The following is a 15,230-nucleotide window of genomic DNA, read 5'->3' on the forward strand; positions in this document are numbered from 1 at the left end:
GTGGTGGACAGGCTGTGCACCAGCGTGGCTGCTCCGCGCCCACCGGACTCGGCACAGGCATTGCACCATGCACCACCACAGAAAGGTCTGTGAATCCTGAGGTGATTTCATCCCTGAGCATTATCCACATTGACCTGAGCAGGAAACTGGGATTCTCACAGGTTGTATCTACCAGGGAGAAACTACAGATAAAGGCAAATCAGGTGCTTCTTTAACTGTGTTTATTTTAAAGACCCATTTACTTAAAGTACCAGTAACCACACCATACTAGACTTAGTTTGCTACCAGTCCAAGCCTTTCCCCAGTCACTGCTGAGGAACTGCTGCTTTATCAGCTTAGGAGGGTAACCACCACACGGCAATTTTGGCTTATCTTTCTAGCCGCTCCTTTGGCCTGCAGCTGCGCTCAAATGCAAATGGCCAATCCCAAGGTTATTTTTTTCTCTCAAACTGAAGAGATACTCTATTGAAGGAATCTGTCGCCTCCCTTTCAGGCTTCTGTGAGTCACAAACAAGATAGAAAGCTTTTAAATGCCCGGCTAAATCCAGCCGCAAGACCTCTGCCTAGCCAGATCCACAGCCAGGTGACTGCCTTCTTTTATGGCCAATGATAATTTGCTTTCCTTCTCCTAATGAAGCCTTTGCCAGTGGCTCATTGCCATCAGGAATTTTAATCTAACCAAAGCTTTCCTGCTCCTGTGTGTTCCATGGGAAACAACCAACAGCATCAGGATGCTGGGCACCTCCTGGACCCATTCTGACTTTCCAGAGCAGAGTCAGGCTTCCTTCCCTGGACTCATATTTTTGCCCCTCAGAGATTCACCTCTGCTTGCTAGCTACCCTTTGGGCTGTTCTCCCTGTAGGCTCTGGCTGCTGCCTTGAGGATCTTCCAGCTTTTACTGTTGGTCTTATTTTAAATTCCTTCTGTGTCTTTCTTACTCCTGCATGCACTCTGATTGTTATTTCCGTTGTGATTTTACCTAAATAAATATTTGCAATTACTCTATTTAGAAACAAAACCCGCCCACCTGACACCTCTGCTGTTTTGACAATACTGAGGGTGCCTGCAGGTTGGTTCATTAGAGGACCCCCCCAGCCCGTCCAGATGATGGAGTCAGATATTGCTTTCACAGGAAGGTAGGCAGGATCCCAACTCCCTCAATGTCAAGAATCACAGCTTGGTTTTGTGTTTTCTCTCTCCCACTGTTTCTCTCACAGATGCACAACGCTCCCTCCCCCCAGGGCAGGGGGTACTTCGTTCCCCTCCCTGCGGCACCCTGCACAGCTCCTGCTCCCAACCCGCCTTCCCATCACCACGGCTCTTACTGCTCCAACAGCGTCGGTCCACAAGAAAGCTGAACCCTTTTCTGCAGCTATCCCACACGAGGTCTGGTTGCAGCTTAATATCACACCTTCTCAACTCCGAAGAGGCCACCCACCCAGTGGGACGTGGTGTTCTTTTTCTTCAGGAAAATAATGGGAAAAAGGCAAAGAAAGTGTGAAGAATACTGCCAGTGATGCTCAGATTAATCTCTTAAATTAATGCCCTTAAGATGTTCTTAATCAACCCTATTCTTGTCATAGGGTTGTGCATCAATATTGACAGTAGGGGAAAATTCAACCAAGGAATACATTTGTGGCATGTGTAAAAGGCAGTTTGGGTCAGAAGAAGCATCGAGATACTGTTCTTCTCCAGCTGTTGCTGGTAATTTAAATACTTTCCCATCTCTCTGAAAAACCTCAGAAACCTTTGGCCTGGATGAGTAGAATAGGGGAGAAGGAATGGGGGGTGGGTGGAAGAAAGTCCTACTACTGCCTGAATTTAGAAGGTGGCTTCCTTCAGGCTGGTTCTTACAAGGTGCAGGCTGGTTCATCTGACCCAACTGAAAATGAACATAAAATTCATGCCTGGTTTTCACCATGTGAATGCAACCTCCTCAAGTGCACAGCACAGGAACCTCAGCAGAGCAGAGCTCTGAAAACCGGTAATAAGTGACACCATAAACACAGTGGCGTAAGGGTGGGATACGGCAGATTACCCTGAAAAGAGACCTGCTGTCTCCAGGAGAGTTGAGTACCCACCCCTGGGGTCTTCACTGCCACGTGGAACCACAGCCGCATGCTTGAGCATGTTGTAATGTTATTCCCTGAAGCATTTCCTCCAGAAATGTCAACTTTTTGGAGCTGATGTCACATTCAAAATACTTCCAGAAACAAGGATGCACTGTTGCTTGAGGCTGATGGGACTATACGGTGGAGTTGGCAGCAAAACAAATATTCAGATTATTCTTTCCCCAATTATTCTACACTTCCCCCCCCTACCAGTTGTTTATCTCTGCTTTCAGGTTACTGCTCTGACCTGTAAACCTTTTCATTTGTGACCTGTTGGCTATGCAAAGACATGGGAGGACAGAAATAAAAGTACTTTTAGCCCAGAAGTTTTCAGACACCTGGAAAACACCCAAGTGCATTTTCCCAACCATAGGAAAGACAAGTCATTTCTCAAAAACATCCTCACTGTTAAATGTGATTAGTTTTAGAATTTGCAAGTACCATGCTGAAATCCATACTTCAAATGTGAAATTGCATCCTGGTGCCAGATACAAATAATTGACTCAGCTGACAGACACAGAACATTTGAGAAACCACTAAAATAACTGAGAATTTAAATGGAATTAATTCACCTTCTGTACCCACTGTGAGATTTCTACCAGAAAAGAGAGAACTTTTTGCTTTTTTTCTTAGGACATGTTTCTTAAAATGGAGATGCAATCCAAGTACTAAAGAAATTGATGTCATTTTTCATACAAAATAGCCCTGATTAGCAAGTAACGATGGCACACAGGTGTGTAACAGCTCATCAAAGTACGGTCAATCCAGCCCTGCGGTTGTGGGATTATGACTGAATCATCTGCCAGTTATTATTTTTTCCACAGATTATCAAGTAAACGTTTACATTTGTGACAGAAGCCTTGCTAAGAGCTTGCTGGGTATGAAGGCAATTGTCAGTGCCTGGGCCAGAAGAGCACAGCGTGGGGCTTTACTGCCGAGTGGTGCATGGCGGCAATTTGCCCAAACTGCCACACTGGGAACCAGATTTCCCCATCGGGTTCACACCTTCTCCAAGCCTGAAGCCAGAAACTGCTGGTCTACGGGGTTGGAGGAGGAAGGGGCCGCAGCTGGCTGCAGGCTCTGCCTGGGAAGCCCTGGGGTCTCTTGCAGGCTACGGAAAATAATTCTGTGTAGAGCAGAGTCTGGCATTTTTCTTCATATTTGCCTCTTCTACTACAGTTTCTGCAGAGACGGTAAGTCTTTCCTCTTCTAAGGGGAAAGTTATTTGTTGAACTGTTATTTTTCAAAGAGGACAGTTTAAACAGCTTCTCTAGACACACAAGTGTGTGCCACAGGAGAAAGACCAGGCCATACAGGTGATGGAAACATGAAATTCTTGTTTGTCTGGGTAGCATCTACAAGTATCAAATAAATGTAAGGTTCTTCAAAACAATTTTTGAAGTCTAATGACTTACATGCTATTGCAATGCAATTTTGAATATATCAGAGAAAATAAATCTTGATGATTCCTTGTACTTCAGCATTAACTAATCTCAACATAATAGAAAAAGCATACCCAATTGAACACCAATGATAACAAATGTAAATGCTTTTTAGCATCCTACAGAGCTTAACAGAAAAAAATATTAGTTCCTAAAGAATGGACTAAATTGTTTTTCAAGGGATGTACTTCTTCAGACATTAGGCTTCTCTAGATGTTATCTTAAAAGCTATCTGAAATGACTACAGAATTGTAATGGCTGCATTATTAAATGCTATAGGGCTTTTCTCCAAAGGATATCAGCATTACCCTTGTGGTCCTCAGAATCTTATTATTTGATTATCTTTAAATGAATGGACTGTTCAAACCATTGGGAGTGAACTACAGTGTAGTAGCTCTGCACATTTTAAAAGATTTTGAAAAAAACTGTTAGCAGAAACATACCACTGTTCCTTAGCGCAGAAATCTATTACTCATACAAGCTAGCCTGCTGACCACCCTTGTCTCATAAATGCCTTGGATGTAAACCACCTGGCTCTGGTCATACTGGAGACATCAGAGAGAGAGAGAGAGAGAAAGGCCGTGTGTCTTTAGATCCATATCTAAGATTGATTTTACGCACGGTCATGAAATGTGCACCCCTTTGGTCCCTGTCTTCATGTGCAAGGCAAGGGGAGGACCTGCAGGCACAGCTGCCACCGACCTACAAATCTCAGTTGAACTAGCTCAGATCTGACACAGAAGGAATCCAGGACGTTAGTATAGAAGCATCTCTATTGACAGATACAGAATAACGGGCAGAAGGTGGGAGACAGCAATTTGCTACAAGTTGGTGAAAGTTCCTCAAAGGAGAGACGGAGTCAGAGCTCTCGCCAGCCTTCCCCTTCCCTCGCACAGAACGTGGCTGAAGGAAAGTCTTGCTGATGAAATGAAAATCTATTAAGTGGGATTTCCAGTGCCCCGGCTCAGCTGACAACTAATTTGTTTTGCCTTTGCCTAGCAGGGATTTTCCATGCAGCGGACTCTTGTTTGCTATGTAAGTCATCCGAGTATTCGTTAGTGTCATAGCCAGAGCCAGATGATGTTTATTCTGCTAACATCCAGTCGGACCCCGGCAGCGCTCATTGAGGTCAGGGCTTTATTTATAGAAGCAGATATACATTGAGATTAATTTTCTTTCCCTTGCTGTAATCTGCCTAAACTCATCCAAAATAGAAAGAAACATGCAGACATGCAAGTAATATACTAATTGGGCCATGAATTAGCACAGCACCATAGAAGCCGATGGAAAAAAAGCATTTTAGAGCAGCTGAGGATCTTGTCTATTATTTCTCTGGGGGAAGGGAAGGGAGGGGTTTAAAACCAGGAATTATAAAGCAAAAAGCAAAACCAACCAAGCAACAAAATGTCCTGACATGTGGCAGAGCAGGTCTGCAATGCAAAATCCCTCCACCGAGATCTGCAATTTGAAGTATGTATTTTTTCCTCCTGTGTTTCCAGTCACCGGAAAGTGCAAGAATCAGAGTGCAGAGAGCTCCAAGCAAGGAAAAGTAACAAGACTTAAAGCAATTTACCTGCTGAAACTGAGAAGACATTGTCAACGTACGCAGTCTGAGGTAAAGCAAAGCAGAAGAGCTGCAGGTAAGATCCCCAGACAAGCAGGCTGAGGACCAACATGCTGGCTGTGCCCTGGCAGATTCCAGCTCAGAGCTGCAGGGCTGCTTTGGGGATCGCTCGCTCTCTACTCTCACTCCCTCTCTGCCTTGCCTGCTCCCTGCCTCTTCCCTGGCTGTGGGATGCGTGTGTCTGTGTGTGTACGTTCCCCGCTGTCATCCCCCCGCCCCGTCATCCCCCACCCCCCCACCCCCCCTGCCTTTAGGAAGAAAGAATGCCAACCATTTCCCATTAAATCTTCTCCTTACACTAGACAGTTATATTTAACTCCTACAGTTGCCCCTATTGTGGACATTAGCTGCTAAAACTGGGGCATGAGGGATCCTGGTTTTGCTAACAGAAGGAAAAAGGCTCTTTGCTTAATAATAACGATGAGCAGGAAAGGGAGAAATTATGAACTGGGCTATAAACAGTATCCCTCTGTGCAGGCAACCAGACACCGATGTCGAGATGGATAAAATCCCTGATTGATCATCTCCCACAGGTCACTAATTGCCTTAATGAGAAAGACGAACCTAACATCTGCTTATCACTGGTAGTTCCAAGTGTTGCATTCATTTACTGAGTGCAGCTCAGGCTGAAGGGTGCCACAAAGGCTTCACAAACCACCGAACAGGTTATTATTTAGTATTTAAGTGAAAATGACAGTCTCACTGATAATGCCAGACATCGTAGGACCGCAACAACAGGTTGGAAGGACAGGGTACAACAGGTGGCAGAAACAATATGTGTGCTGTGATGGGGTGAGTGAAACGCTATCGGGTCCGGGGGTGGTGGCTGTCAACACGCTACACAGCCCTGTGGGAAGAAAACAAACCTCCAACTCTCTGAAAAGCCAGCGTGTGCCTTGGTTACCTGTGCAAAAGCTTGGTGCTTCTGTGCCTTCTTGCAACTCACAGCACTTTGCAAATAAATTTCTGTCCTCCTTTCTGCTTGGAATCCGACAGCCGTTTCCATGAAAAGCAGAGGTACTCCTTCACTGTGAAACCATCGTTACCCCCTCTCTTCCAGACAGAGATGGTTTCTTTGCCCAATGTTTATTGTTCCTCCCAAGGCAAACATGGAAATCTTTTGGATTAATTACAGAATCGATTTATTTTTTTCATTTGAGAAAAGCATTCATTGACAGAGATGATGACATGTCCCCCTGGGTGTTATCTCCCACTGAGTACACCACTAAAGGGCAAAGTGATATATTTCCACAATTACAGTTAAACAGTCTTGGCTGTTACTTTCAAGACATTGCAAACATATTAAAATCTTTCTAAATGTAATGGTTTGATAGGAACAATCACATCTGCCTTATATATTTCTATCCTTAAGGACATACTTAATATAACCATAATGCTTTCTAAAATCTCTTCCCAGTACTGCAACACTTTGGATAACTGAATTTATTTTTTAACTTAATCTACTTTATTCCACTGTCTGTTACTTTTTAGTATTTGGCTATTCTTAGTGAAGATAGGAGTTTGGCCTCTTTCCTCTTTGACCAAGATAACCCTGGATTAAGTGCCATTAGTTCTCTCGGCATGCTGCATCTCAGAGGGAAAGTCACAGCTCCTGTGAAGTTCATCATCACAAGCCCTAAGCCTGAGATGAATGTCCAGCTGCCCAATTATAAAGGTGAGCAGTGGGCAATCCCCATGCTAGAAGCCTGCGTGGATGCTGGGAAAAATTGCTCGGAAGTTAAAATGTCAAGGTTTTATCAAAGGATTCACCTCTGAAAACGGTCGACCAACTCAATAGTTAGTCAATGCAACAATTAAGTAATTTCAAATCCTCCTGAAATCTGTCTGCAGTCTTTTAGCAATAGAAAATTTGGTAGAAATTTGTAATACAAAATATGTTCTATTTGATAAGGAAATTAATGAATCCAATAATACTGCAAAGAACTCTGCAGTAAGATCCGTATCTTACCCCTCCTCCATCACCCCCTGATCAATTTTAGTTCTTGTTTCTTTGGCTTAGAACAGAAACTCATGTCTGGGTAAAAATGCAACAACCTCTTGCTCGAGGAATATTGCAAGGAATTCTATCATAAACTCACCCTCTAATCTGCTCTGAAGAAGACAGGAACAAGGAACATGCCTTTTCCTTGCAAGAGTGAGTGCTATATTGGAGGTGGCCAGAAGTGTTACAGAAAGCCAGGGCTGCTTAAAGAGTTAAAAAACCTACATATAGTTAGCTTTGCAGTCAATTCTTAGGTAGAGATCTTTTACCCACTTTTTTCAGTGGAGAACCCTGACTGAAAAATTGGTGTTTTCTCAACATGTTCCTTTCTTTTGACATAGCATCTCCATCACTCTGAAGTCTGAGCCTGTTTGACTTGAAATGGCTCTTGGCCAAGGCAAGAAAGCTCTGTAGGCAAACACCCTGCTGTGAAACACATCATCTTCCACAAGACACTTGAAAGGAGTTGTTTGGACTTATATTTGAAAAGACCTCTTCATCATGATGTAGAGCAGTTCATCAACTTGTTAGTTTTCAGTGGGACCACCATTAGGTCAACGCAAAGGACAGTTCATTACAAGGCAGCAAGCCAGGCCACGGCAAGGTGCAGGCACTGGGTTTTGTTTCCTCTAATTTTAAGATACTGATCAGCCTTACCAGCTGAAACTGATGGCAAGGTTGCTAGTGGTTTCAGCAGGAGAAGAACGAAGTCCATTGGAAACAAAACGGACAACAGCTGTGGGCTTTCTGCTTTCGACTTAACTGACTGCACAAGATACAATCCATGCTAATCGGGGGTCCACGCTAGATGACAAGGACGTACACCTGGTTACACAGCTTGTTTCTGACCTCCGTGGCTTTGTTGCAGGTGATAGAGACAATCCTGAGGAGGGGAAGTGTCGTGTAGCAGAGTGAGTCTTACACGGTGCAAGAAACTTGACAGACATGTGCTCTTCAAGCCCCCGAGCCACCTACCATCTGTGAAGCTGCTCAGTCCGCAGCGCATTCCTCCAGCTATTCCCTCGGGCCCATGAAGCCGATGGAAAGCTGCTCCCTTCAGAGCTCTGCGCCACATAGCTAAGGCCCATGCTCTGAGATCAGAGAGAAATCCTTGTCTCTATCATCCAAACAGCAATCAATAACGAAGATTTTTCTTCTTTCTTCTGTATTCACTGCAGCTGCTGCTGCTGGTGTAGTGAAAACTCACATTACTATGAATTCATGGTGCAACCACTGGAGAAGATCGCATAAATATTTGGAAATGAAATTTTTTAAACTTGGGGGAGAATAAGTTTTAAAAAAAAATCTTAAAATTCTTACATGAAATGATGCAGTTGCTAGAAACTGAAGTAATATATGCTGCACAACTCTTACTCTTGTCTCACCTAAATTTGCTATTCTGATACCAGGAGTAGTGTTCATCAAATAGAAATGCAATGGCTTCAGCAGTATTTCTATTTGAGGTGACATTAGCTTAAGAAAGAAACACAGCAAATTTTTCACGCTGCAGTTTCTGAATCTTATAAAATACCTCAATGGCCTAAGTGAGAACAAGGGGTTTTGAGGACTTGACTTTTGTCAGGTTTTTTTTTGTGGAAAAATTGTTCCACAGTGAGAACCCCAGAACATCAAATGTCATCTGCTGTTTAGTGTTCAAAGATAAAGAACCCCATAGTTTATCATAGGGACTCAACTGCAGTTAAAAAAAACCACCCTATTTTGAGTAGATGCCATAGCAATTAAAAATGTCAAAACCCAACCAAAACATAATGGAAAAAAAAATAATCTGCACAGTTCACCTGCTTAAGTAGCTGTTTTCTTGACCCTTTCAACCCAGACCTGAGCTCTTAGAAGTGTGTGGAAGAATCTGTTGATGACCCTACCATGTAAATAGAATTTAAGAACCTTTTCAAAGCAAGAATTAATGAATACCTGTTGAAAAGAAGGCTTCTTCCCAGCCCTATCCACTTTTGGTTGGCAGATACTGCATCAACAAGCCAAGAGAAAATGAATGTGGTTAAAATATCATCAATTTCAAGGTCCTGTATAAACACGGTTCTAGTTAGAAAGACAAAGACAACCATAGAATAGTTTGGGTCAGAAGGGACCTTTAAAGGTCATCTAGTCTACCTCCCCTGCAGCAAGCAGGGGCATTTTCAACCAGATCAGGTTGCTCTGAGCCCCCCCGAGTCCAACCTGACCTTGAACGTTTTCAGGGATGGGGCATCTACCACCTCTTTGGGCAAACCTGTTCCACCACCCTTGTTGTAAAAAATGTATTCCTTGTATCTAGTCTAAATCTACTCACTTTTAGTTTAAAAATATCAGCCCTTGTCCTATCAAGCCATTTGATACATAATCAAGACTTTCTAGTTCAAAAGCCTGAAAGCTCTTCTGCTGAGTGGGGCAAAGGTAAAACAGCAACCCTGTGCTAACGCAGTAATCCAATAACAGCTTATGTCTGCAAAGTAGTACAGAAGAATTCTGCTCATTCAATTAGTGCAGGAGTTGGCAAAGATCTTTTATAATTACGTTTTCCTTGTTAGATAGTTATTCAGCAACAATTGTTATTCACAATGAAAATACCTGTTCCAGTTTGCGTGCCTGAATGAGTTACACCTAACACTGAGATTTAATACTTCAACAACATTGCTAACATTACTTTGGAAGATGGTATTACCTGAAGTACAAATGCAGCTCCTGAAGAAAAAAAGATAGTAAGTGCAGGAAAACACATGGCTTCACCATTTCCTTGCTGGTGTTTTAAATTTAATTCAGAAGCCCATATAGCAACAGCCCCACTAACTGCGCAATGAAGTAAATTCTACCATATGATGAAGTTCTGCCTTACTCCACAGCTCTACCCACGCCAGTCACCCAGCTGGGTGTCAGGTCAAGCCAGCGCTTGCCTTTGGGCTACCCACTGGATGAACAGGGGGAGGGCAGGACACAAAAGCCTAGCAACTTCAAAAAGCAACCCCTTTTTGCAAATGAGCCACTTCATGGACATTACACAGTGCACAAGCAGTGGCCTTCTGACCTCTTTTCTCTATATTCTGTGTCCGCAGAAATACACAACTGACTAGGGAATCTGATTTATTTTTATACCTTTCAGAGGTTACTTGTTTCCAGAGCAGCCCAGCTCCCACCTCATTTTTAGAAAGTTCATCTCGAAACTCTAACTTTGCATTTTTAGACCTATTTCAAAGACTCAGCCCTTCACTTTTTTTCCTCCTATGAGTGATCCCCATGCACTCATTTCTTTTTCTGTCGATGATAATGGAGCAAACTATAGAACAAGAGAGTTATGGACATGATTAAAGATTATGGGATAATGCAAAGTAACTTCCATCAAATCTATCAGAAGATCCTCACTGTGGCCTTATAATTCTGGAAGGCACAACAAAGAAGAACAATTTTAAAACAGTAATTCAGCCGTTGACCATTATAACATTATGCTTCTTCCCCTTTCCTGTTTCACCTGCCTTTTAGACCCTCCCTTGCAAACTGCAATCATTCAGCATTCACTGTGGGATAGTATAAAATTCTGCACCATGGCAGGGCTGCCATTCAGAGCTAAAATACGTCCATATACATAATGCAGTAGACATGCAGGAAGCCTATGCCTCCCTACAATGCATGCACATGCTGTAAAAAATCTATACAGGCAAGCATCCCATTGGCTTGCTGAGTATGTCGACCAAATGTACAGAAAGCTTCATGGCTCCTCAAGATGTTCAGGTACTAGATGGTTTTTTGGTGCATACATAGCACGCCAAACTTGTTGTCATTGTGCTGTAGCTACTGTGCACTGGAGCAGACCACCATGCAGAATGCGTGATGCTTCTGGGACAAGATACACTCACCACCCATGCTCACAAGTCTGCACAGAACCAAGCATGTCCAGGATTGCTAGATATTTGGAAATCCTGGATAAACATGAAAAATCCTAGAATTATTCATAGAAACATGCTCCACAGGAAAAAGAAGATGCCCATAGAAATCCACGAGTACAATGGCCTTGACAATGGGAGTCCTGGCTGAGATCTACAGCAAATACTATATAAGTAGAAAAATAGCCTTTAACTATATAAGTTATGTATTTTTTTATATATATAATATAATACTATATAAGTCAAAAAATAGCCTTTAACATCCCAGGGTGGTGAATCACAAACAAGTTATGGCTATAACCCAGTCTGTTCTTGATATTTACATCTAGAGGAGATGGAAATAGTCTTCAAGGCAGTTCTTTCATCTTATTTTCATTTGTATTGTCTATCGCTGTTATTTACTTCTATTAGTAAAGGTCTGCAGAACTCACTGCCTGTACTAATATCACTGCAGTGCTGCTGGAGGCACAGAACAGAAGAATATCTGGCAGTAATTGGCTCTCACGATTCCTAATTTAAGTGATTTATCATCCAGCTTGCCAAAAAGCCCTATCAATTAAACACCACAAAGCACAATCTTTTTTCCTCTGTGAACATTCTTGCAAGAAAAAAACGTCAATGTTATTGTTTTAATGCTCACAGTAGTCTTGGGACTCCTCATTCCCGAGAACTTCATGGATGCTGGCAACGCAATTTTCATACTGCACTACAGCCTATTACACCACTAAGATGCAAGCAAACATGGATCCAAACGCCAGTGCGCACACAGCCAGAAGAACGGCCCCTCACATCGGCACTGCAGCCTTCTGAGGAGGATCCCTAGCAGAGGAGAGGCCAGAGCACCACTAACTCAGGAAGAGACCTAACCACCAGGTAACCTCAGGCATGCAAGCGAAATCAATGCTGCTGCTGCTGAAACAGAGCACGTGCACAGGTGCCTTGCCAAATCAGGGCCTGAAAAAGCTTCAGACAAGGTGTCTTTAAAATAGCACAATGCCTCATTTACCTGTGGCTGGTTTTCCTCTCCTCTCACGGATACCTCAGCACTAAATATTTAGGGATCCTGTGCCTTGCAGAATGCAAAACCAGGAGCAGAGCTGCTGAACCCACTTGGGGAGCAGCAGCAGAGGGCAACACTTAAGGATTTATCCAAAGGCCTGGAAAAGAACTAACACCATAAACATTATAAAGCTGGGGATGGGTAAAAAAATAGGTCCTGGTACAACAGTACGAAGAAGTAGCAGTGCATTGCCAGATTTGCTTTCCTTTTTTTTTTCTTTTTAGCAAATGGGTGGCCACAAGCGCCAACTATGATGCTACAGCAAGCGGAACTCAATGAGACTTCTCTGGCCCCGCAGTAGCTGGGCAGCCCACATCTACGTTTTAAAACTGCTGTGGTTTTCCATGCTGATGGCAGATTTCATGCCGATTTCTAGGGCTACTGGGTCAGGCTGTGGGTGGAGGGGCTTTGCCTTTTTACAGCGCTTTTACGTTTTGAAGCCCAGACTGCACTCTCACTGCAGCACACCGCACGTTGCCCAGGCATTCCGGTTTGGAGGGCTGTCATCTTCCAAACACAGGATAACAGCTGAACCTAATCAAACTAGACAAATGCATCTTCCCGGCTCCCTTTGCAGAATCAGGGAGCTATAATTAAGGCTGCATTAGCATTTCTGTTATAAAGTCCTACTTTTGAAGCTTCAGTCAACTGTATTTAAGGCATCCTGACCAAGGGGCAATTGACACAGGGATGAAAACTGAGAAAAACCAGCTCTTACACTAAATTCAGTAATAAAAGGTCTTGCTGATTTTAACTACATAAACCAAGGCCAAGAATTAGCTGCTTCTCTGTGGTAGCTTAAAATCCCTGGTAGGGCTAAAATACTCACTTTTCCTAGCATCATTTATACTTACATTCTGAGCACTTGAATGATATCCCCGATTCTGCAAAGCAAGCGGGTTTATGGCCTGGCTAAGGAGGCTTTTATACCTAAATCCCAGCAGCCATGTCTCCACGCCGTAAGAAGGATGCACTGCTTTGGCTGGAACTTGAGATGTGCCTGCAAGTCCACCAGTATTGCTATCAGCACCTCCCAGTGCTAGGATCTATAAAATACTGTATGTGCACATTATCTTAATGACAGTGCCAAGGAGACGGACGACAAGCTCTTCAAACACTTCAAAAGAACTGCCAACTTTTTTTTTTTTAAAAAATACTTCTAATGTGCAGATATCATTAAGAGAGGGACTTGTACCTGGACACTGTGAAGCTCTAGCTTGGATGAGCGCCTGAAGATATTTTGACACTGCAGTCACCACTGCAGCTGCACGCTGATGCAGAGGTGTGCAGCCCACTGCATCCACCACGAGGAGAGCAGAAGGGCCTCTCTGCCCAACAATTTGGTTCTCAGCTAGTTTTGCAGGTTACGCTAAGTTTCATGCCACAGCAGCTACAGGTAGTCACTGCACAAAACTCATGCCTAGGAATAGTGATTGCTCTCTGGAAGCAAGAACCACAAAAACTTACATTGCTGTGTAGACCGGAGGTGCAAAAAGGCCTACATGAGTCTTCCACTATCTTCCTCATGTGGCAGCATTACCAACACTTAAGTACTACAGGAAAACTCCCATCAGCTACGTGAAAAGATGGTCTAAGCTGCCGATATTCACATGTCCATGGTCATTTACACAGCCCTAAATGGATTGCTAATCCATCTCTTCAACTCCAAAATACAGTAATTCAAATCCTGTCCTCAAAAGCTTGCCTTCTCTGCATCCAGTTTAGAATTTGACCCAAGGCATTACACAACTAATTGCTAGCTGAATTGCTTAGACATACTATAGCTGACAAAACGTAAGAAAATTCCAGATTAAACTATTCTATGCAACATTTTCAGTGGTGTGCTTCCTTATCTTCTCTATCATCCCCTTGAAAAGACTGATAAACCAAAAAATTTCTTAAAGCATTGACTCAAGCAAGCACACTGACATTCTATTAATTTCTCTTTCTTAATTCTGCACTATTTCAGGCAGCCTAGAGATTCCTGGAAAGAACAGACACTGAAACAATTCTCATTTATATCAGTGTGCACCGTAATTAGCTGGAAGAGTCTGCTTTACTGAGGGCCTCTTTAAACCTTGTCCATTTGGTTTTAGTCAAATCAAAAGAAACGGCAAACATCTCCTTCAGAATAGCCATTTCTTACTCACTACGGCACTCGGTTCTAAGTAAAACGATCGGCAGAAGTCACATTGCTTGTATGCCATAAAGGCAATCAGCTCTGGTACCAGGTCTGACCTCAGAACATCACTAAGGGGGAGCGCCAAGCGCTTTTGTCTCTACTAAGCACCTACATCGAGCTCTTTAAATAGCGTTAAAAGAGCTGCAATGGGGATTTTGATTCCAACATAGAAAGGAACGATGTAGTAGTCAGGGCAGAAGTCACTCATGCTTCTTAATAGGACTTCTGCTATAGCTTACAGCCAGTGTGTGCTGGTTTCTTGGGTATGAAGTGGCAGGCCTGAGGATGCATTGCTGCTTGTTTTACAGGTCATTGGAATTTTGCATGTGTGCTTAAAACCAGATCTAGCCAAACCAACTATACATCTGATTCCTCATCAAAATGGATATATGCTATATGGCCGTAACAACTGAAGGCAAAGCAGACGTGACATATACCCAGATGTTCACAGGGCAGACAGCCTACAGAACTCACTGCAGACTAAAGGCGAAACACCATTATTAAGAAGCTAGTGATTACTGCAAACTAAACCTGTTAGCAAGCTGAGCATACCAAGAGGCTGCAGGAACATACACTCAACACCAAAAACTATCTTGTGAGGTGCTGTGACAGTAAGAAACCTTGCTTCTTATTCCTTAGACCTGGCCATTTTGTTGTGGCTGCCGATGGATTTACCTGCAGTCCCACAGTTAAATTACCTGCTGGGTTTTGGACATCTCTGTAATACTTGTCCTGCACCACTTGTTACTCCCGGGTTCCAACCTCGTTCACGCATGCCGGTGTCCTCTCTTTCAGGAGGACAACTGACGCTGGCCTGAACTTCTGGGTTTCCCAACCAAATGAAATGAGCAGGTCCCTGTAAGAAAAGTTTTCACAGGAACTAGACTAATGATTGATGGAGGCCACCCATAACAGG

At 43.3% G+C, this 15,230-nt stretch overlaps 1 protein-coding gene across 5 annotated transcripts in view; it reads right to left on the reverse strand.

Moving 5' to 3' along the window:
• COLQ (collagen like tail subunit of asymmetric acetylcholinesterase) overlaps positions 1–5,384 on the reverse strand; it is a 44,435-nt gene extending 39,051 nt beyond the window's left edge. For all 5 annotated transcript variants that reach the window (XM_056336601.1, XM_056336600.1, XM_056336602.1 and 2 more), the window contains exon 1: positions 5,127–5,384. In XM_056336601.1, the coding sequence (XP_056192576.1) occupies positions 5,127–5,229 (103 nt within the window). In that variant the 5' untranslated portion in view covers positions 5,230–5,384. The remainder of the gene's footprint in view (positions 1–5,126) is intronic.
• Positions 5,385–15,230: the final 9,846 nt, after the last annotated feature.

The sequence above is a fragment of the Falco biarmicus genome, chromosome 4, assembly GCF_023638135.1.
Source record: "Falco biarmicus isolate bFalBia1 chromosome 4, bFalBia1.pri, whole genome shotgun sequence".
Classification (NCBI taxonomy): Eukaryota; Metazoa; Chordata; class Aves; order Falconiformes; family Falconidae; genus Falco; species Falco biarmicus.